General features: G+C 43.3%; 1 protein-coding gene across 6 annotated transcripts in view; it reads right to left on the reverse strand.

Annotated features, from left to right (window-relative positions):
* SIK3 (SIK family kinase 3) overlaps positions 1 to 22,250 on the reverse strand; it is a 245,552-nt gene that overhangs the window by 21,560 nt on the left and 201,742 nt on the right. For 3 of the 6 annotated variants that reach the window (XM_067751116.1, XM_067751114.1, XM_067751112.1), the window contains exons 7-15: positions 10,574 to 10,692; positions 9,920 to 10,030; positions 9,531 to 9,674; positions 9,023 to 9,100; positions 8,803 to 8,912; positions 7,281 to 7,434; positions 6,856 to 7,011; positions 3,576 to 3,646; positions 1,211 to 1,354 (exon numbers count right to left, since the gene is read on the reverse strand). In XM_067751116.1, the coding sequence (XP_067607217.1) occupies positions 1,211 to 1,354; positions 3,576 to 3,646; positions 6,856 to 7,011; positions 7,281 to 7,434; positions 8,803 to 8,912; positions 9,023 to 9,100; positions 9,531 to 9,674; positions 9,920 to 10,030; positions 10,574 to 10,692 (1,087 nt within the window). Of the gene's footprint in view, positions 1 to 1,210; positions 1,355 to 3,575; positions 3,647 to 3,822; positions 5,284 to 6,855; positions 7,012 to 7,280; positions 7,435 to 8,802; positions 8,913 to 9,022; positions 9,101 to 9,530; positions 9,675 to 9,919; positions 10,031 to 10,573; positions 10,693 to 22,250 lie in introns of those variants that run through there. The other 3 variants (XM_067751115.1, XM_067751113.1, XM_067751118.1) reach the window with 2 other exon arrangements.

The following is a 22,250-nucleotide window of genomic DNA, read 5'->3' on the forward strand; positions in this document are numbered from 1 at the left end:
TTGGAGTGGAAAATGCAGCTAATAATCACTCAAAGTACTCTCGATGTAGTATGGTAACAGTGTAGGCCCCGAGAGATTTTCCTTAGAAAAATACTGTCTTCCCGTGCCATCAGAGTTTTATTTGAGAAATGTCATTTCTACTAATAAACCATGTTCACGGCATTATTCATGGTCATTTATAAAAGCTTATCTTCCTCCTTTCTAAGTTCCAACGTGGCACTAATGAAGTCTCAGTCTGCTCAGAGGTCACCTGTCTCTGCTGATTATCTCTGATGCCCAGTGGGTAACTAGACACAATGAAAGCACTGCGTCAAGACTGCCAGTGTGAGCCTGTTGCAAGACTGAAAACAACACATTTATAGACTTAATCTCCTTGGAATCTGCTTTCCAACCTTCCCAAGTAAGACTGCTTTTCGCTGTCCTCCCAAAAAGATTGAAAGAAAATAAGCTCTAGCAACTGGTGGTGGCTTTCAAAGTGTGGCCTTTGAGCTTGGGGACAGCTTCAGGATGGACTAAAGGTTAAGATTTTCAGTCATCGCGGTGTTCCCAGAAGATAATCATCTTCTTAAGCCAGCAAAGTGTCATTCCCCTCTGTTCCAAGGCTTACTTGAACTCAATTTTGTGAAGTTTTCTTGGCAAGAAAGGTTACACTTGTTTTTATTTCTTTAAGACAATGAATTATAAATGTATCAGAGACCTACTGAAAGATCTGGCCGTCAGAATATTGCAAGGATGACTTTTCAAGCACAACACTCAAGAGGATGCAGTATCCCTGCTCTGCCACTCACAAAGGAATGCATCTTCCCCCATACCTAAGCTCCTTGTTCAGCGGTCATGTGATAAGAAGTGCTCATTCTTTTGATGGCGATGGGTTATTAAAGGTCAAGCCTACTGATGTGGCTACAGATCCTTCTATTTCCAGTTGGCCTTCTAAGAGCTTCACCCACTTTCAGGTTTCAAGTTCAGTTTCATCTATAAGTCAACATCTAGAATCACGAGAATCACCTGCAGGTACTAAGCATGCCTACGAGGTAATGGGAAAGAAGCATCTCATATTGCCCTGGGCACTGCTTAGTTAAGGAGTTGAGAAGATCTAAGTTCAGGATGCTATTTGAAGCCACGATGCTAGTCGCCATGTCTGTAGGACTAGCCAGAAGGGTGCCTGTCCAATGAGCCTCAAGGAGCTCCCACGGCTCACGTGGCTACTCACCGATGCTGATCAGGTACCAGGTGAGGGGGCCAGACCCGGGAACGGAAAGGCTGCTGTCCTAGCTGCCGCTGTAGGTCCGGTGGGATCTCAGCTGTAGGGTTGGTCATGGCCAGTGTATGTCTTTTGGACCTATTTGCCAAGTACCTGCAACAAGCAGGAGCACATTTCATAGTAAAAAAGACAGACAGGAATATTCCTCAGCAAGAAGCATTAGAAGTTAATCCAAAGCACTCAGAGTGAAACAGTGCCAGAGCTCAAAAAGGGCTCGATGGCCAACAGATCCCTGACTGGATGAAAGCGAAACACGTTCCAAAAGGCCAACAAAAGTTGGCTTACCACTGAAGTGGCTGAATTTTGGACCTAAGAGTAGCCATCAAGAGAAGAGAGAAAACAGATGTAGCTCACAAAGTGGGATCAATTTCCCTTACTTCATTCCATTCAGGGAAAGAATTTATTTTCTACTTGTTAGTTTCATTCCTCTTTTCTCTCCAAATTTCTAAACTACAAGTCGGAGGAAATGAGCCCTAAGGATTGTTCCTAGAGATGAGCCAAGAGAGATATTCAGAAGGGCTTCGCATGTGTCTCTTGATGCCACTGGCCCCGAGCGTTGGAGACTGACCTCGCTGCAAGTCACAGAAAACAGATCTTTCCATGTGGGGCTAAGCGAGTTCCAACACCACCCCTTCCCTCATGCCCCATGACTGTAACTCCATCATCAGAGAAGAAAAACTGATGTTGTCCCCAGGGAACCAACATTCTCTAAAGGATGAAGAAATGAAACCACATGAAATGTTTAGAATTGTTTTTTAGGGGAAAAAAAGGCAAGGCAAGAAAACAGAAGTTTCAAAAGCTGAAGAGTGGACAAGCTGATGACTTTTCTTCTGAAGATCTTTCAGATCCACCACTAATACCATCAATAAGGTATCAGTCCCCCTTGGTCTGACTGATGACTCCCTCCACCACTGATGCCCTTATTGGGCATGAATAAAAGAAGCATTATTCCTTCCATTACCTCAAAACGGATGGGCACTTTACCCTTTAAATGTTGGTCTAAGGAAGAAAGAAGGAGCTGAAGGAAGTAAAGTGCAAGACAAGATGAAATGAAATACTGCTGTCTAATTAAAGTAGGAAGGCAGTAAGTTTCCTAATTTCTCTTCAGGACACCAGCAGCACCCACGTACGACTTTACACACCCTGTGACTGGCAAACTATAGAAACCACAGCATCAAGAGAAAAACAAAGTCAACACGACTCCTCTATCGGCTACGCTGTAGAAGGAGCTGGCCCACCAGCCAACACCCCTGTTCTTCACTGTTCTTCCCACATGGGACCAAACTCTTTTTGAACAGCAGCTCTCACACAAAGCTACTGGGGGTAGGGAAAGAATACTGGCCAGCAACCGTCCGGGTCTTATAAAGTGGTCTTGTTTCATTCTTAACTACTTTGCCCATTCCAGCTAAAAACAGTTAACAGACTAGAGAGTAATTAGCGGTATGCAGACTTGCCAGAGGGTAAGCCATTAGTGGTTTAATATCCATTTGATAAAAACACCCGAAGTTTCCCCAAGAGCCCATGAAAACCATTTTATTTCAACTTCCCTCAAGGGAAAAAAACATATAATCTTGAAGAACACCTGTATTTCTGGGAAAATACATGCTGGATTCTGGTCAAACCCCCCTCCCCGGAAAATAAGAAAGTCAGCTCTCACAAGGGGGCGTGCACGGAGCTGAGGACCATGGCTAATGGAACTGAGGCCAAATGAACAGTACAGCATGCCTGATGGTCACTGCCGTTTTCTGTGAATTAGGCATCTCTGCAAACAATGGATATTTGCATCTGTCCCTGGCCCGAATCCCATATTCTTTTTTCAACATCTCTTTGTTGATACAAGGGGATGGAAGAAACACACAGCAAACAGTACAAGAGGTATTCATTCTCTTGGAAAGGAAGAGTCCATGCCAGCGGTCCATGGCCAGACTAGCTAGGATCACTGTCATCCCAAATCTCCAATTCCTTTTCAGTAACAGTTCTTGGCAGGTAGGAGCAGGCTTTGGGCCTTGTGAATACTATCAGAGTTGCAATATGAAGGCAGGGGGCAAGGAAGGAAGGAGGGAGGAGAGAAAAAGTTCTTATGGTTATTGCTGTCACTTAGGGGACTTCCAATGGTGCTTACAGAAATGAAATTTTCTGGGTAGTCTTCTGTTACTTCCATGTGGGGAGGAACATGCCATCTGGCTTGAGCAAAGAGACCACACAAAGGTTGAAGCTGCACTGTACCACCTCCTTGGGCAGAGGTGACCTTTCGCTGGTTGCAGGGGGAGCCTGCCCAAGGACGTTCTGCAAGCACTGCCAGATGCCACATTACCTCTGCACAGCTTCCTGATCTGGCTCCCCATCCGAGCTCTCCTCGTCCACAGGGGTAACTGCTGGCACTGCCTGAAGAGAGACAGGAAGGAAAAGCTCAAGGTGGCGCTTCTTCTGCAGGAGCTCTTACTCTAGACACTGGGCTTGGGGCAGGCCTCTCTGTCACTTTTTTTTTAATCTGCAAAGCTTTTCTAGGATCCCTGGGTTATACAGAACTTTCATATACCTTTCCATTGTTCCATTTTTACCTCGCTCGGTTGATTTTAATTTGAATTTCTTCCTCTGATTCATCTTCCTTCGTTCATTTATTCATCCAACAAATAGCTGAATGCCCACTATGTTCCAGGACAAAATGTGAATTAATAAAGTTCTTGCCCTTGTTTTACAGTCTAGTGGAGGACAGAGATAGGCAAACGGACAAGTACAAAACAGCAGGACCCAGTCATGGGCGCTTGGGAATTGAGGAAGGCATTCTGGAGGACACGGCCCCAAACCTGAGACCTGAAGGATGAGCAGGAGTTAGCCCAGCAAAGAGGGGAAGGGGTCGCAAGCGTCTGAGGTTTCCAGACCAAGAGAAAAGAGAAGGCCTGCGGGTGTCTGAGGACCTGAAAATGTAGGAGAAGCTTGTTTACCTGGAATGTCCAGGAACTGACCTGTTGTTTCATATTAATGTTATTTCCAGACTTTAGATATCCTTTACTCCAGAAAAGCATACCGGTTTTTTAAAAGCACACTTTAGTACATAACGTAAAGTTGTGTAATTACAATTCAATGCTTTAAAATCGCCGTTACGCACCAAAACATGTAAGTGAAATGAGGACCGCCACAATGCATGCATTACTGTGACTCTTCCCGTCTGCCTGTGGACTGCAATGCTGTATATCCTGGATAGCTACTCACAGCCTGTGGCTCACATAATCACCACGCCTCAAGCACCAGAGCAAAAATCATACCTCAGTTATTACAAAAGAGCATTTTTTTAACGGACAATAATTATAAAACAAAACAAACTTTTGGAATAGTTCCATTGTCTGTATGCTCCTAGGGTTTCCGGATCCCTTACTACAGTTCTACAAGGCTGGAGTGAACAGGGTTAGGCAGGAAGTGGCTACAGACGAGGCAGGAGAGGAACACTGTGGCCAGTTATAAATGGCCTTGAATACCACATTAAGAAGTTTATTTTGAGAAAAGGCAGTGGTGAATCACTAAAGATTTTAAGCAGGGACATGATGTTACAAGATTTATATTTTAGAAAGCTGGCTTGCTTTAGTTGCAGCATGGAAATGGCTGGTGATGAGGATTAGAAGACAAGCCGGAACAAGGAAGCCGGTTAGGAGGCCACTGTGCTAATCCAAGCAAAGGAGGACAGTGGCTTGGGTTAGATGAAGGGCAGTGGGGATGCAAAGAAGTAAGATACTTACTTCACAGGCCCCGGGTAACTGATTTGACATGGGGAATAAGGGAGAGGGAAGAAGTAAAGATAATACCCACATTCCTAGCTTGTCTAACCAGGAGAGTGGCGGTGCCATTCACTGTTACCCAGCAGGAGAAACAGGTTTCACACAGTCAGGATAAGTTCATTTGAGGACACGCTGAATTAAAATGGTAAGTACTTGTTGAATAACCAACTAAATTCGTGCAGTCGGTAGTCATGTATACGGAAGTATAGAACTCAGAAGAGCATTCTGGGCTGGAGAATCACTGAGTAACTGAAATTAGAGAAGTGGACAAGATCACTCAGAGAGAGCATGTAAAATGAGATGGAAACAGGGCCTCAGATAAAACTCTGGGTTTCACCTACTTCAAGGAAAAAGAAGAAAGGGAACCTGAAAAGGAGGTAGGTGCAAAACAAAAAACAAGGAGAATGGGGTAAAAGAAGACAATATTTCAAGGAGAAAAATGGTCAGCAGTGACTAATACAGTTGGGAGGTCCAAAAAGATGAAGATTAAAAATGTCCAGTGGACTTACCAACAAAAGCTTGTTAGCGACCTTGGCAAAAACAGTTACAACGGACAGAGTAAGTCACCGCACCTCCCATAAAGCTGTCCCTGATCCTTCATAACCTACATTGAACTTGCCCTTCTCTGAGTGCCTCTGCCACCTACAAGTCCATGGTCTTCACTCTGGTACTTAATCACATATGGCCCTTTACTGTTATTCCAATACTTCACATATGTGGATCTTACTGTCCCATATTATAAGCTCAGTGAGGCCAGGAACCGTGAATATAAATTCTTTCCTTTTCCCGACAGCAGTGTTACTGAAAGTGTGGCCCGCGGACCCGTGCCAGTCCACAGACTGTTTCGTTACCAATCCAAAATACGGTGGGTAAAGAAATAGAGAGTGAGATTTACAAACCTTTACAGCAACTTAACGGAGTAATTTTTTTCTGTTGAATCAAATAAAATTTAGCCTTGCAGTTCATATATTTAAAAAGTTTTACTTCTCTAATAATTCACTTTCATTTTATTTTACAAAGGTATTTATCCCTGATGGATGGATTGAAGGGGAAAAAAGGTCCTCAACTAGAGATACATTAAGAAGCACTGCCCTAAAGCACCCAGTAAGGGCTATGGATATAATTAGCACCCAATCTTAAGGCAGCATGAGACTAAATGAATGAATAAATGAATGAAGGAATGAATGAATGAATTTACCTACGACAGAAAAATAATCAGAAATAAACAGAACCCAGCGGAAGAAGAGAATCTTTGAATGTGACCATCACATATAAAAAAATTGGGATTGAAAGATACCAGCTGTCAGGTTTGAGCTTGTGAAAGCCAAATAATCAAGTGATTCAGGTTGTACCGAAAGTGTGAGGTGGTGTTAATCAAAGGAGGAAGGGTTGGTGAGAATGTAGTTTTGGAAACCAGTCTAAAAAGCAATTAAGTCCAGAGAAAACTGTTAGCTTCCACTGCCCTCTGGCAGGGAAACGTTACCTGCAGAAGGCCAGGTCTGAGGCTAACGCTCCCCCCTGCCCACCCGCCCTCGAAGCGCAGGGCTGCAGCTGCCCTTTATGCAAGTATCTATAAGTAGCCCCCTGAGGATGAGGCCTCCAGAAGCAGGTTGCAGTGTGGAAATTATTTGGTTAAGTGAAGAAGTTAACCAAAAATTAACTCTGGAAAATTCTACCAGTCTGAAGAAAATGGGAATGACACTGAGCATCATACATTGAGGGAAAGAAGAAATTCAGACATTTAGTTGGAGACTCTGGGTTCTACAACCTCTGTACCAAAGGCCTCTGAGAAAGCAAGTTGGGCTTCGTGCTGCAACTCACTGGTGTCATGGTGACAAGAGGGGAGGGTCCCCGTGGCCGCTTCAGCAGCTGCTGGGCATGCAGTTGGATGTTGGCGCCTCCATCTGATGCCCTCCGGCCAAGGGGGCCCATTCCGTTCAGCAGCTGCAGGGTGGGCGGCTGTAACAGGGACTGCTCCTGTCAGGAGTAGAATGGGAAGGGGCAGATTGGTGAGGTGGGGGGAAAGGAGGAGAGAAAACAGCGGCACTCTAATCTACTGAAACTAAGGGATCCTACGATGATGACATAGACTAGAGAAATCTTCCCTCTCACCCGAGCTGCTTTGCAAGAGAAATCATCCTTCCCTATAAGGACACCCTTAAATCCTGGGGACAGTCCCTTAAAGTCTCTCAAAGGAAGCTCAGATGCGCATATTTAGGGGCCAGCCCTCTCCCATTTCCGGGTACCTTGTATTCCAGCTGCCCAGCTGGCTGCAGATTTTGCATGGGCAAGAGGTTGTGCATGAAGTTCATGTTAGGGGCCACCTGCAGGAATGGAGCCTGCGGGTTGACTCCAGGAAAGCCAGGCAGCAGCTTCTGCAGATCTTCCATAACCTCCGTGCTGATAGGAAACAGGATGACACAGAAGTTCAGTTACAATTCTCACTCACAACCTATATCCCCAAAGTGATGAAACTGCTAAGTTCAGCACAATTTATTTTGTTTTATTTTTCTACTTTCCTCCTAAATCTGTATTTCCCTCTATGATCCCAGAGCGAGTGGAGGTGTGTAGAGCCTAGCGTGCGGAACCTGGCGCTCTGCCATTTTACTATCTGGGCCTGGGAATCGCCATTCTTCACGGACCACTCATATAAAACCAACAGCTCTGAGCCAAGAGGAAACGCTGGCCCCAGTCCAGTTCAGGTTTCCAAGGCCTGGAGGTGAATGGCAAGTTTCTGGAGGAGGACACAGGCCATCCACTAAAACAATGGCTGCCCGAAGTAGCAACTGATTCACCAGGGAAAGAATGCAATCGGTGCCGTCAGTGCTGATGGGCAGATAAGCGTGGATCTGTCGAGCTCCAATGGTGGGGTTTACCGCACACTTTAAAATAAGAGCTCTTTCCACTAACAGCGCGACACGGGACTCCACCCCTTTGCAGCTGACGCAGTCTCTGGAGCCAGAATGTTCCCCTATTGCCTGTTTGATCGTAGGCTGAGAATGAGAAACGTGAAGCAAGCAAACCAGCAGGCAGGGGAGGCTTTTCTGGAAATTGAGAACTCAGAGAAAAAAGAACCCTAGCTTTGCCCCTAGCTGAGCTCTCAAGAGAGCCCTGGCCACACCCTTTTCTTCCCTCCTCTGTACAAGAAATAGCCAGAGAAGAGGGGTGGCTATTTCAGTCGTGAGAATCTCCAAGTGCAGAACAAAACTGGGAGAGTTGGTCTTCAGTCCACTTCCCCAGCGTGAGGGCAGCAGGGGACACACTGAAGGACTGTTATGGGGAAACACTTGGGGAAACTGGTACTTATTTGGCGTGTTTTTGGATTTTTGTCTACTTAATTTTTAACATATACAAATTATATCATACTATTTGTCCTCACTTCTTCGATGAGTCTTGCATTAGAATATATGGCAAACAACATCTCTAAAGGCTGTCAAACTCGGATGAATTTCCAGGGGTACCTTTACGTGGCTTAGATCAGAAGACCTTAATCTTTGTGGGAAAAGACATGCTATGCTCTTCACCAAAGTACTGTGATTACCTGCCACGATGGTGGCTTTCAGCCCACCATCCATGAGGGACAGCTCTGTGATTTTTAGTCAAATCCAGTCTCATCTACCAGGGACCCTGAACTGAGTTAAAAACATGTCTTGGCCACTGGATTAGATCTCATCTGGGAGATACAGTGAAGTAGGGAAAATGTGCCATGGTAGGAACTCAAAGTCAGTGGGAATTCTCTGCCCGGGTGTTAATCGGGCAGATACTCACCGTGGGTCGGCCACGCCCACTGTGTGCCTCCTCATCGACAAATAGCGGACCAGCGCTTCAGGGGAAGGCTCTTCACCCTCATCACTGTCCAAGTTCAACGCCCCATCCGGCTGAGGAGGAGAGAAACACAATCAAATTAGAAATAAGAAGTAAGGAAAGGCAGCAAGGCTATGGGCAAGAAGGCAGTTTCAGCTGACAGCTATCAGAGGCTGCTACTTGCCTCCACAATTTGATTCTCTGGGTTGATGAGCTGCACCTGGGGAACGCTGATGTTCATAGTGGTACCAGCCTGCTCCGCCTGGAAAGCAGTAGGCACACAGACACACGTTCCTTCAGTACCAGAGGGAAATAATGATAGGCTTGCAAAGCATTCTTGAGTGCTAAACTCTATGTTTCTACCTCTGAGTCTCTGGTTCATCTGCCCTTAGAAGCTACCAGGAAGCATTCTTTAGAGAGGACAGTCTCTCTCAATGATTCGCTGTTTCTTTAAAAAAAGAAAAATTCAACTATTGTTGTCCCTCCCAAGTACTGGGCTACTCTTCCATCCTCTCTGTCAAAGAAAGGTTCAGTTCTTTGCTTGACCTCTGACAAAGCAAGAGATGACAGCCGGGAAGGGACAGAGGTACGGAAGAATAGGAACTCTCGTGACCTAGAGTTAGTGAGCGATGGCTAACCAACCCCCCTCCATGTTACTCGTCCTGAATCTGGTCACTGGAGTTATTGCCCACCTGGATGTTGACTGGTGCTTGAAATGCCATGGCTCGGGGCATGCTAGGAGGTAGTCCGACACGCAGAGTTTTGTGTCTCTTATGCCGATCACACAGCAGGCTGTAGATTGCACTATAGTGATCATAGGCATCTGATCTTAATGACTACCAAGAGAAAAGGGGAAAGAGCAAAACACCTGGGTGATGTGGCATGTCAATGACCAAATCCCTTTTAATAGTAACATTAGAAGACCAAAGCGCCTTCCTTCCAAGGCCCAGACAGGGGCAGAGGAAGAAGAACGGGAGGAAAACAAAAAGATCCAAGTTCCCAGGAAGAAGGAATAATGGAAAAGGCAGGACAGAGGGAGCAGAGCGACACCCCACCTTGTCCTCCACTCATTTACAGATACCTGTAGTGTCCGCTCTTTGTCCAGTCCCATGTCCTCCATGGCTAAGAGGACATCCTCATTTAGGGGGTCCATCTGTCTTTCTTCCTTCAGCTGCTGGCATTCAGCTATTAACTGTAACAGAAAAAGGCAAGCTATCTAACTCCCAATCAACCATGTCGAGATGGTACATCATATAAAATGAACAAGCTGTCCCATGCTGCCTGGCTTGGGAGATTCTTGGCCTCAGACAAAGCCTAAGCAAGAAAGCCCTGGGCACTCAACTAGGAGCAGATAAGATCGTTAAGGCCACTATCTTCCTGAGCTCCTTGGGGTACCCGGGATGGCTATAGTGGTTCAAATAAAGGAATGCTACGGGAGCCACTGGACTGAGCACACTAAGAGAAGGGAAACAACCCCGTGGGAGGAGGCTGTACTGCCCCAAGAGCCGGGAAGAGACTCTGATTTGGGGACAAGCAGCAGGGAACTGGTATCACTGTTCTCCAACAATTCAGCTGGTTTAAGATTCCTTCTTGCTGGCTTCACTTACTTTAGGATTACACAACAAGTCTGTACCCAGGCCCGCCTTTTCAGGTCCTGGCCTGATTACAGTCTCATGCAGAAGAGACTGCAGTAGCCCTAAGAGGAGTTCCCTGGGGCGAGTGGTGCCCAGCTCACCCTGTCAAAGCTGGGATCAGCGTCCCCTAGCTTCATCCACTTGTGCTTGCAGATCTGCTCCATGGAGAGGCGCTTGTTGGGGTCTAACACCAGCATGTGGCGGATCAAGTGCTCACATTCTGCAACAGACACAGAGCCTGCGTCAAGGTCGGTGAGGGAAGCACCGCTGGGGCTGAGGAACTAGAGGCAAGGTGAGCAGGCGGCTTTTCAAGCTCCTGACTTCTAATTTGTTTCTCTTGCTTTGTGATCCTTACCTATGTCCTTGCTTACTCCAGGAGAGACTGGGCAAAGGCAGAAAGAGGTGGAGGAGAGAGAAATTCAAGTCTGGTAGTCTGGTTACTTAATACCTTCACTAAAAGTCAGATCAGAAAAAAATCTGGGGATAATCCCTGGATTTCATTTATTTATATTATGTACGACCTCATTTAAGGCAATTAATGAAGAGTTTTGAATGTCCTTCTGAAGAGATTCAGTTATCTTACAAGGTCCTCAAAATAGTTCCTCCCTCCTCTATTCATTCCTATGTGCATAGTAAGGCTTTCAGCTTAGGGTCCAAAGCGCTCATCAAAACTCAAGGAATTAGATGTTCTGATGGTTCCAGGTGTGGGGAGAAAGGCACAGGCACAGAAATGCCTCCCTACCACACACTGGGTCTCTGCTGGCCTTACTGATCATATTCTCTGCGTTGTTTAAACATTCGCGGGTGCGTATAACTGGGCTCTGAGCTAAAGAGATTCAGATCAAGAGACATCTCTCTCGGGGAGCTCATGCTACAGAATATATTGCAAAAAGAATGACGGTTTCGAAGTCAAGACGCCTATATTCTGATTTCAAAACCACCCTCTTATTTCTAAGTTTTCTCATCTGTAAATTGGGGGTTTTGAGGATGAAGGTGGTGATGATGATGATAGAAACAGCAGTATTAAGATACTCTTCTGAGTACTTTACACAATTATTTTTATCTCATTCAATCCTCACAGCAATCCTAGGAGGATGGAACTATCATTCTCATTTCGGAGATGGTAAAAATTAGGTGCAGGGAAGTCAAGAAGCTTGTCGAAGGCCACATAATAGGTCAGATTTCAAACCAGACAGTCTGACTCTTTGGTTGGTGCTCTGATCCACACCCTATCTCACCCAGAACCCGCAGAACGAAGTCCAAAGTCCTTTGACCTCCCTGAGCTCCAGCACACGGGCCTTCTTTCTAGACCGTGTGCGTGCTTCACTCACCCCCTCCGACAGCATTTACACGCGCTGTTTTCCTCAGTTGGGGCGGCCGCTCCCGAACCCTCACTTGGCTGGTTCCTTGTCATTTGGGAAAGGGCTTAAATGTCACTTTCTGAGAAAGATCTTCCCTGGCCGCCTCATCCTCCTCAAGTAGGCTTCCAGTCGCTCTCTATTACATCACACTGATTTTCTTCACGCTAATGACTTCTTTGTGAAATCACCTTGTTTACTGCTTATCGTCTAACTCCTCCCCCCGCCCAGGTAAGGTCCACGTCTTTCTTATTGCTGTTTCCAGCACCAAACCTGCAATGCCAAAGATGATTATTACACCTAATAGGATCTGAACAAACAGCTGCTGAATACGTGAATAAATAAATATTTATTGAAACTCTAGTCAAACAAGATTGTATTTGTGGAAATGCTTTTTAAAACTATAAAATTCTCTATAAGATACAAAATTGTCTGTTTCTGTTTTACTCCAGCTGTCCTGAAAATAAAACTGGCTAGTGATAATAACAATAATAAATTAAAGAGAATTTAATAAGTTAAAAGACTTTTCATATACAAGGCACTGTGCTTACCAACTCTATTTCATTTAATCTTCACAACAACCCTATGTTAGATACTGTTTTCAGCCCCGTTTATAAAAGAAGAAACAATTAACGTAACCAACCATTGCAACCTAAAGGTCCGAGCTAGGACTTGAGAGCTACACTCTTGCACATTTTCAGGTGGATACAAATCATTTGGTATGTTTTTCCAGAGTAAGTTCAACTCTGAAACCCCACACTTTCTGCACCATTTGGCAAACACCATTCTATATCACCATCGTGAAAGGAATACAAAGAGTGATTAAGACAAATTACTCTTAATTTTTAATTTATTCTAACTTTAAACGAAAATACAACAAAGCAATATATCCCTATATCAAACTGATATTACGGGAATCATCAATTTGTTCTTGCTTTATGATCAAAAGTATATTCAAATGCAGTGTGGATCTCAAAGGCTGTGGTTCCTATATCCCTATAAAACAAACGCCATCTACAACATTAAGCTTTTATTAAAATTATGTCTCCAGAGCAGCAAGGCTAGACGCCCCAACTGTGGTCTCTATGGAGATGATAAATATCGCTGCCACACATCTTTATGGTCTGCAATCACTTGAGAGGAAAAAAGTGTTCTTGATTTAGAAAGTTACTAAAACTAAAGACCCCCATGTAGGGAGAACGCCTGGGCCTGATTCCAAAGCTGGGAAATTATTGTTAGGCCCTCTAGATGGCACTCTACTGTTTTCTTTTGGTTTCCACATAGCATCTAGTGCATGAACGGTAGCCACATTAGTTCTGAATCAGATGACCAAGGCAGAATGATGTTTAGTTACAGGCTCACTTTAAAACAGAATTCTCAAGGCATTTTATTAAAAACAACAACAACAAAAATTAACACCACTGTAGTAAGTCCTGATTAGAAGATGTATCTGGTTCAATATCAGGATCTTGAAACCTCTATTAAGTCATCCTTAGCCATTATTTGGTTTCAGATGCCTTGAAAAATCTCCAGAAAAATATGAACAAGAATTTATACACAAAAATGTGCGTGTATTTTTAGTCTATTCAAGGAGCCCCCAGAGCCTGTCACAGATTCCACAGGCGTCTACAGGTCCCAGGCTGAGAACGCCTTGTTGCGGTGGCAACACCTAACGGATACAAGCTCTTATCTGTGTGCCCTATATAACATCCAGCGCCCAAAAGAGCAGAAATCTAACACTCTTCATATGTTGCACAGATGGCAAAGTATGACAAAATGTGGAAAGCCAGGGTATTATTATCAACTCATGTTTCCTAAGTGTCACATATAGCTCAGGAAATTATATTCAAACTAGACTGGAAAGTACCATTCTACATAAAACATGGAAAGAGGGTGAAAACAAAGGAAATAAATGCTTTCAAACCTAATAACACAATTAACCACTGGACAGTCAATTGAAATGAGTGGAAAGAAAATGGGGCCTCAGATCAAAGAGTACAAAACGTCATCAACTTTCCCAGATGCCAAAGAGAACTCTATTTTAATGTCAAAAATGTCCCCATCGCTTGTTCCCTCTCAAAGGGCAGACCTTTGCTACTGAACAGAACTGAAGCACTTGGGGCAGTGCAGGAACCCTCGGCTCTGCGTGTTCGCAAGTGCCAAGTGGCCTCTGCAGTGAAAATCGCTGTGGTCCCGCGAAACCTGATGCCACCAGAACCACCGGTGACTAGAGGATGCCCAGCTGAGACCCTGCCCCGCGGCACTGACAGCATTTGCATGACTCTGTGGAGAGAGGGCTGCTGTAAGGGCAGGGTCCTGAAACGGGAATTAAGTTCAGACTGCCATCTCAAGTTGTAATTCCATCTGAGGCGGGGTCTTTAACACCTTTTTTTCTTTTTTGACCTTGATAATAAACAGCTTTCTCTAAGAGGCTGAAAGCATTCAGCCCGAAGGAGAAAATAATAAAGGATGAAGAAGGGGAGTTAAAAACCAACTTCAAAATTCACCCAAGATTGTTAATAGAAGCTCTGTCTCTAGTTTCCAAGATAGAAGAAATAAATAGAATAGCTTAAGAAAGAAGTTCCTGACTAAAACTTTGAAAACATGTCCCCCGAAGACAGGGTAAAGGTCATGAGGCTGATTTATCTTGGAGAAGAGAAGGTGTAGGCAGGAAGGGGCACACTGGGTGTTCTTCAAGTATCTGAAAGATATTTATACAGCAGACAATGTGCATTTATATTTTGCTGCTCCAGGGCCCTGAATTTGGAATAATTATACGTAACAAGTTCAATTTAGGAGAAATCTTTCTAATTATTAGAGTTGATCCAAAGTACTTGATCAAGGTCCTAGGGATCTAAGGAGGGGCCCCTTAGGGAAGTGAGGGGGGCAGTCAAGTAGGCAGGGCCATACCTGGAGCACAGCTAATTTTATTTATTTTATACATTAGTATTCTTAGTAAGGTTTTATTTAAAAAATTAAGTCCAGGGCCTTCCCCGATGGCACAGTGGTTAAGAATCCGCCTGCCAGGGGTGGTGGTATGATGAATTGGGTGATTGGGATTGACATGTATACACTGATGTGTATAAAACTGATGACTAATAAGAACCTGCTGTATAAAAAAATAAATTAAATAAAATTAAAAAAAAGAATCCACCTGCCAATGCAGGGGACACAGGTTCGAGCCCTGGTCCAGGAAGATCCCACATGCCATGGAGCAACTAAGCCCGTGCACCATAACTACTGAGCCTGCGCTCTAGAGCCCGCGCACCACAACCACTGAGCCTGCATGCCACAACTACTGAAGCCTGCACACCTAGAGCCCGTGCTCTGCAACAAGAGAAGCCACCGCAATGAGAAGCCCACGCACCACAATGAAGAGCAGTCCCCGCTCGCCGCAACTAGAGAAAGCCTGCGCGCAGCAACAAAGACCAGTGCAGCCATAAATAAATAAATTAATTAATTAATTAAAAAAATAAAGAACCCCCCCCTTTTTAAAAAAAAAAAAGAAGAAAGAAAATTAAGTCCAGAAGCAACTGAATAGGATGAACTCTTTGGTCTCCTCCAACTCCAAAAACCATATAACTATGAAAAGGGAACAATTTGACCTGAAATATCAATTTGACCTGAAATAAATATCCTTATTGTCACGAGAAATGTCTCATCAGAGGCTGGCATTTGAGATGTCGTTAGAAGGGCCCCAGTATTAGGTGTGAAGAAGACTTGGGATCCTTGAACGTCTCAGTGAACTCTGTGTCCCCAGGGTCCGCATAGCACACGGTATGTAACAGGTTCTCAGTAATGCCAGTTGAAAGAAACACGGGACTAGGTGACTGCTACAATTCCTTCTAACAACTTTAATAATCTGATTCCAAGAGCCCACAATAGAATAGGCATTCTCCATGCTTCAAGCTAGAGAAAGCAGCCAACTATCACCTTACAGAAGATTAAGATGTGGCACTGTTTGGGGGCAAAAGCCTGGGTCAGATGATTTCCAAGGCCCCCCCTTGCAGCTTTAGAGTTCTTTGTCTCATTCACACAGAGGGTACTTACTCACTGATCTTTTCTGAGGCTGCACAGAATAATGTGTAAATCAGATTACCACGTGAGGAGACGTCTGCATGTGGCCTAGCCATAGCGTCTAGGTTATGGTACAACAAACCAAAACAGCTCCTGGCAGATAAATCTTCTCCATAAACCCTGTGGATGTGTCTGAAAGTATTAATAATGTATCCTTAGCCTCTTAAGAGAGTGAGGGTGAGAGAAAGAAAAGCGTGGAAAACAACACACGGAAGGAGGGAATGAAAGATTAATAGAGCAATTCATTCAAAAATATTATTTAATAATAATTACTAACATTTACCAAGCACTGTATAAGAGCTAGGCAGAGTGCTAATTAAAATAAATTAACCCTTTAAGTTAATTTAAGCATTTAATTCACACACTAATGCTTATTAGTATTATAAATATTTCACAAGTAAGGAAATTAACAATCAAGTAAGTTAAGAAACCTGACCAGATAATAAGAGGCAAAACCAGGATACAAATTCTGGTCAGTGTTATGCCAAAGCCATATAATACCTAAATTAATTGTTGATGTATTAGGTAGTAGCTAGAGTATCTTTATGAAAACATATCAAATCAATTTCACTCCTCTTCCAACAGATCAAATGCCATGTAGTCACCACAGGTTCTATCACGATAGAGTCTCCTATAAGCCAAGTTCATAGAAAGTGGGCTCGGTGATAACTTCATTGTCAGAAGGCTATGAACAGCTGGAAAACAGTGTTACGGGGAATGGCAAGTTGCATTAAGGTGAACTGAGAAGGCGGGGACACGATGGGGAGGCTGAAGTGCACTACAGAAGAGTGAGCTTGGTTTATATACTCTGGCTGTTGCGTGATGACGGGGACTGGGATGGAAGGCTGGCAATGACAGGCTTCCCCAGTCAAGGGATCACAGGCAGAAGGCGCAGGCAAAAACTCAGGAACTGGCCCTCAGAGTCTGCAGGCTGATCCCATGATGGAGGAAATGCCAACTGTCCCTTAAGCCCTTTAAGTGTGGCCAAAGTACGCGACATGCAAAGCAACCATTTTCAGCTCTGTGGGCAGAGGAGTGGTCTGAAAGGAACTGAGTCACAGATTCTTTCTGACCACATAAAACTGCTTGGAGCTGGGGGAACAGAAGACATCTGTGTGCCAGGAGGCATGGGAAGAATGCGAGGAAGAAGCAGTCACCCAGGAAATTCATGCTTCTTACAGGTCCTTGGAAGAGGGTATGGTGTGGTGTGTGGTGTCTCACGTCCCCTTTCCAGTCAATACTAGGTGTGTTCAAAGGTAATGCCAAAACATGTAGCCCAAGAGCTCTTTATTTTCAATAACTTTAACAAACTTCTTAATAAGGTTTAATTCTCCTGAGCAATTCAAATTTCAAAGAGAGCACTATTTTTTTCAAATCTCAAAAATCCAAAAAAGAAACAAAAATAAATTGGCTAAAATTAAAATGTCTGTTTCCCTGAAAAATGAATTAACTTCATTTTTTTTTTTTTTTTTTTTTTTTGCGGTACGTGGGCCTTTCACTGTTGTGGCCTCTCCCGTTGCGGAGCACAGGCTCCGGACGCGCAGGCTCAGCGGCCATGGCTCACGGGCCCAGCCGCTCCGCGGCACGTGGGATCTTCCCGGACCGGGGCACGAACCCGCGTCCCCTGCATTGGCAGGCGGACTCTCAACCACTGAGCCACCAGGGAAGCCCAACTTCATATTTTTTTTTAAAAAAGTTACATGGCACTAAAGTTTTAACACTTTTCAGAACAAGAATACAATGTGAAATACTGTCTGATTCTGCTCTCCACTTGGCCAGCTCAGGTACCAGTCTGGGGGAGAACTGACACTATTACAGCAGGCAAACAGAACAAGATTGATGACTGGTTTGCAATGACAATCTCTGGATGGAGCACCATGGCTTTGATAAGAATCTGTGTTCTGGACTTACAAATGTTTGTGACTCAGAGCTCCTCTTTAATGCTATCTGACTTTTCCAAAAGAAAAAAAGAAAAGAAAAAGTCTGTCATAATGTCCTGATCCTGTCATAATCATGGCTAAAAGAGTGTGCTATCTTGCAATGTCATGATCCCTACAGAAATAATTAAAAAGAAACTCAATAAGAAATCATAGGTGTTTTTGCCAACATAACTTCTTTTGGTATGAAGATGGCCGGAGCTAGGAATCCTCACTCTGCTTGTGGACTAAGTCCTAGAAATGATATTTTTTAACATGCCCAAGGAAACCCTGTCATTGTCAGCTGTCAGCTGACAAGGTCTAATCTATCTTACATAGCAACTATTTTAAAATCTAAACAAAGTAGACAAATGGTCTTAAAATAAGACATTTCTATGTATAAAGAACATACACTGAATGCACTGTCATATACCTGCATCGAGAGATCACATAAATGTTAAGTACAATCATACAAAATACAGGGTTTTTGTTGTTGTTACAATGAAGTTTTGTTATACTGGATATTGCTAGAACAATGGTGCTGTAGGTATTAGAAGATTTTTACTCTATAGAAATTAAATTTTGATACTTTACTGTTACAATAGAAATGCATAAACATTTCTAACTTGTATTTCTAACTTTAAAGTGATAGTCAATACCACAGTTTTACACAATGAAAGAAAATACACAATCTTGGAATTAACTCTAATAGAACTTAATCTGTAATAACGCTGGTTGTGATAAGATTTGACTCATAATAAACAAGCACTGAGATCAGCTCCTCTAAAAGAAGTGACACTGAGGGAAAAAATGTCTTGTTTTGAAGCCATTTGCTTTTAGTTCTTTCGGGGAGAGAAAAATGGGAGTCCCAGTACCAAAGCACTCCATAAAATTCCTACAAGGATAGCCCAACAGCAAGAGATCAGACAAGGAAGTGGAGAGTGATTTAAATACAAATTCTACCACACTGGTTTCTGCAAATTATTATCAGAATGTTCTGGAATAGAAATAAAGTTCCTTATGACCAAATCCTGTGAGACACTTTCTATGGTTGAACAGAGGCCAAAGGGAGATGGCTTGGCACAATCTAGCAAATAATGATGGCGCAGATAAGAAAAGCTTCTATTAGGAATCCATAAAGTTAGGCTGAGAGGCTAAAACTTCCATTTTAACGGTTTATCAACCTGAGATAGACTGAGGAGAAAACAACTGTTTGACCCATAGGTATCCATTTATTAGAAAACTAACATCTATTTCTCGAACTCTGCTTATTTTCAAGGCGGCCGTGATCTTGCCAGAATTAGGATTTAGAAATTAGGAGCCGCTGGCTTGAAGGCTGGGGACGACCACATCTACCCCTGACATGCCACACTGTCATACTAGAGGCTGTCCAATTTGCAGTTCACATTTTTAAAATAAAAACTTGTCACTTACACTACCTTATTATTCAAATATATTTTAAGTCCTAATAGCAATCATTACGGTGGAAGAAAACTCTGGTTCAGCTTTACATCAGAGTCCAATACATAGTCCTTGATACTAACACTTTTTTCCAAAAATAATCCAGATGCAGATGGGCAAAGATATCCATTCCAGGACTCTCTGGATACTTGGAATAACCTGTGAGATATGTACTCACTGAGAATTAAAGTACAATCGAAGACAGTTAGGTGGCTTCTGAAGCCAGAGTGCACGGGCTCAAATCTCAGCTCCACCACTTCCCAGCTGTGTGATTCTGGGTGTGTTACTTATCCTTACCATGCCTCAACTGTCTTGTCTATCAAATGATAAGAGTAGCTTACCTCATAGCGTTGTGTTAAATATTCCATAGGTTAATGCAACGGTGTCTGGTATCAAGAAAGTGTTCAATGGATGTTAGCTATTATTCAAATCTCTGGAGTCCTTCCATCTAGAACTTCTTCCCTTACTCTGTTTTCCTCTCTAGGGTTGCTGAAGCTAGGAGACAGTGTGCTTGAAAAGGGTGGTACGAGATAGGGCAGTACCCGTATTTACCCCCTGGTTTTCTATCATATTAGGTAAAATCACGGCTCAGCTGCTCAGGGGAGGCTTGCTTAACTCTGAGGTAGCCCTAGCCTCGTTCCTGACATCGTGTGGATTTCTGCACTCACTAACATAAAAGCACTACACAGGTTGTCTCCCTAGAGGCTGAGTATACCTTAAAAAAGTACGAGAGAACTGTTTTGAGGACTCTGAGCTCCTTAGTATACGGAGACTGATGGGCGAGTTACTTTAATCTCCCGTCCCAATCCCGCATGCTGTGTGGTTCTTGACGAGTAAGCCAATCAGGGCAGAACTGTTTGCATCTAAGTAGAAGCTTTTTGGCAGTAGCTGCACGGTAGTCTCCATCAGAAGCATAATGTAAGCCTGGGTCTTGCATTCCCAGGGATAAAATGCTTATGCAGTATTACAATTAATTAAGTCACAATGAAGTCTAATCAATAAAGACTCAAAAATATTGTCCACAAGAGATCTCTATATACTTGCCTCAATGCATTTTTTTCACTGGAAATTAATTCTCCTTCAGCTAAATATTGGGCTGGCCCAAAAGTTCGTTCGGGTTTTTCCATAAGATGTTACCAAAAAATCCAAACGAACTTTTTGGCCAACCCAATAAATGACTGATCTTACTATATCTGCTAGCAGGTGATATAAGTGGTGAATAAGACAAACTAGGCTTTAAGAAGTAGGCCTCTGATGGTTTTTAAAAATATACTGGTAGTGACTGAGCTTGGTGCTCAAAAACTTTACATTGTTGGCTTCCGTCAGTGGGACCGGAACTCAGAGAAAGCAACTGCTAACATATGTGGCCAGGTCAGGTCTCACCTTCTGCAGAAACTCAAAAAAACAGCAAGGTTCAACTTTGAATCCTTTTATAATTTAGGCTCAGGGTTTTACCTAACTGCTCTCTGGGATGCTCTGAGAAGTTTAATCCAAAAACACTTGCCTAGACCAAATGTATTTTACTTGAGACATTGAAAGCCAACTCCATCGTAGATCAAACCCTTTTAAAAACTAGAAATCACTTGACCTGGTCATTTACATATTAATGTATATAACAAAAGTACGTAAAACCAATTAATAATTCAGATCATCAGTGAGTTACGTATCACTTTAATAATAAAATGCAAGAGTCTGATGGAAGAGTCTATAGGTAAGTGATGATTCAATTTTTCATTAAAAAAAATTACTGAATATTTATGCCATACCAGATGCTCTTAAGGCTTATGGGAGGATGATGATGTGTGTGTGAAACACAGTTCTGATATACAGGAGCTTGCATTCTAGGGAAGAGGAGAGGAAGACACATACATAGCTATTGAACTAGGTAGTATAATATCGATCCCCCTTGAATAAATCCTCTTAAATTTATACCACTGTCATTGCAACTTGAAAGTATGTCTTTAGAATATCTCGGGATGTCCAGGAAGGGAAGGTTGTATCAAACAACCAAGCCTAGGCCTAGAGATATCCACTAATTGGGAGGACACTTCATTCCACACATTACTGACAATAAAGAGATGCTTAGAATTCTTAAACTAACCGTATCCATTTGTATAGCATGGCCTCCCACACAGTGGTAGATACTCTGGAATTCAACTTGGCTAGAAGAAGCTGGACCATGAGGCCTTCCCCACTCGGCCACCCAAATGCTCATTTGAAAACCGACACCAGCTCTGCTGGAGTTTCTAGATCCTTCTGGCAGAAAAATGGATAAACTCAGTTCAAGTCCATGACAACAGCCTGAGAAAAAAAGGATCTTGTTTTTTAGGACTTCCCTCAACTACATTATTATCTGTAGCACAGTAATGGCTGACCTGACAGGCTGGAAAGCGGCTGGCTCCAGCCTCCATATAAAGAATTAACTCTAGGTCTAACGAGGTGCAATTATGCCTAGAAGCTAGAGGTGTAACCAGCAAAAAGACTCAGGGACAGACTCTAGGTTTCCTTTACATGAACTCGAAACTTTTTGGTACTTGAAGGACGTCTAAGCTGAGAGAAGACTAAACCATCGTATGCCTTTATCCTTCAGACAGCAGTCTCGAAGGGCCTTGGGATTCAGGCCTACGCTGGTAGGCAAGGCCGAGCACATGTATGTCCCTGAGGGCAGAGAGATCACACTAGTAACACAGCAACCGTCTACTCATTTCCTAGATTGGGTTGTTTGTCACTTCCTGTACTTAATCTTACAAAAAATGTTATTCCTACTTAGGGAATTACTTGTCCAGGATTAAAAAGTGACCGCATTTAGGATAATTATGTTGGTGTTCTATGAGTCTTTAAACTTCCGTGTTAACGTATATCATGTTGTAAATATTAGCTCTTCCTAAGTAGTTAAAATGTTACATGGTTTATTTCTAAGCACTAAGAAACGATGTGGCTGACAGCAAGGCTAGCTATTTCACCAG

Source organism: Pseudorca crassidens, chromosome 9, assembly GCF_039906515.1.
Source record: "Pseudorca crassidens isolate mPseCra1 chromosome 9, mPseCra1.hap1, whole genome shotgun sequence".
Taxonomy (NCBI): domain Eukaryota; kingdom Metazoa; phylum Chordata; class Mammalia; order Artiodactyla; family Delphinidae; genus Pseudorca; species Pseudorca crassidens.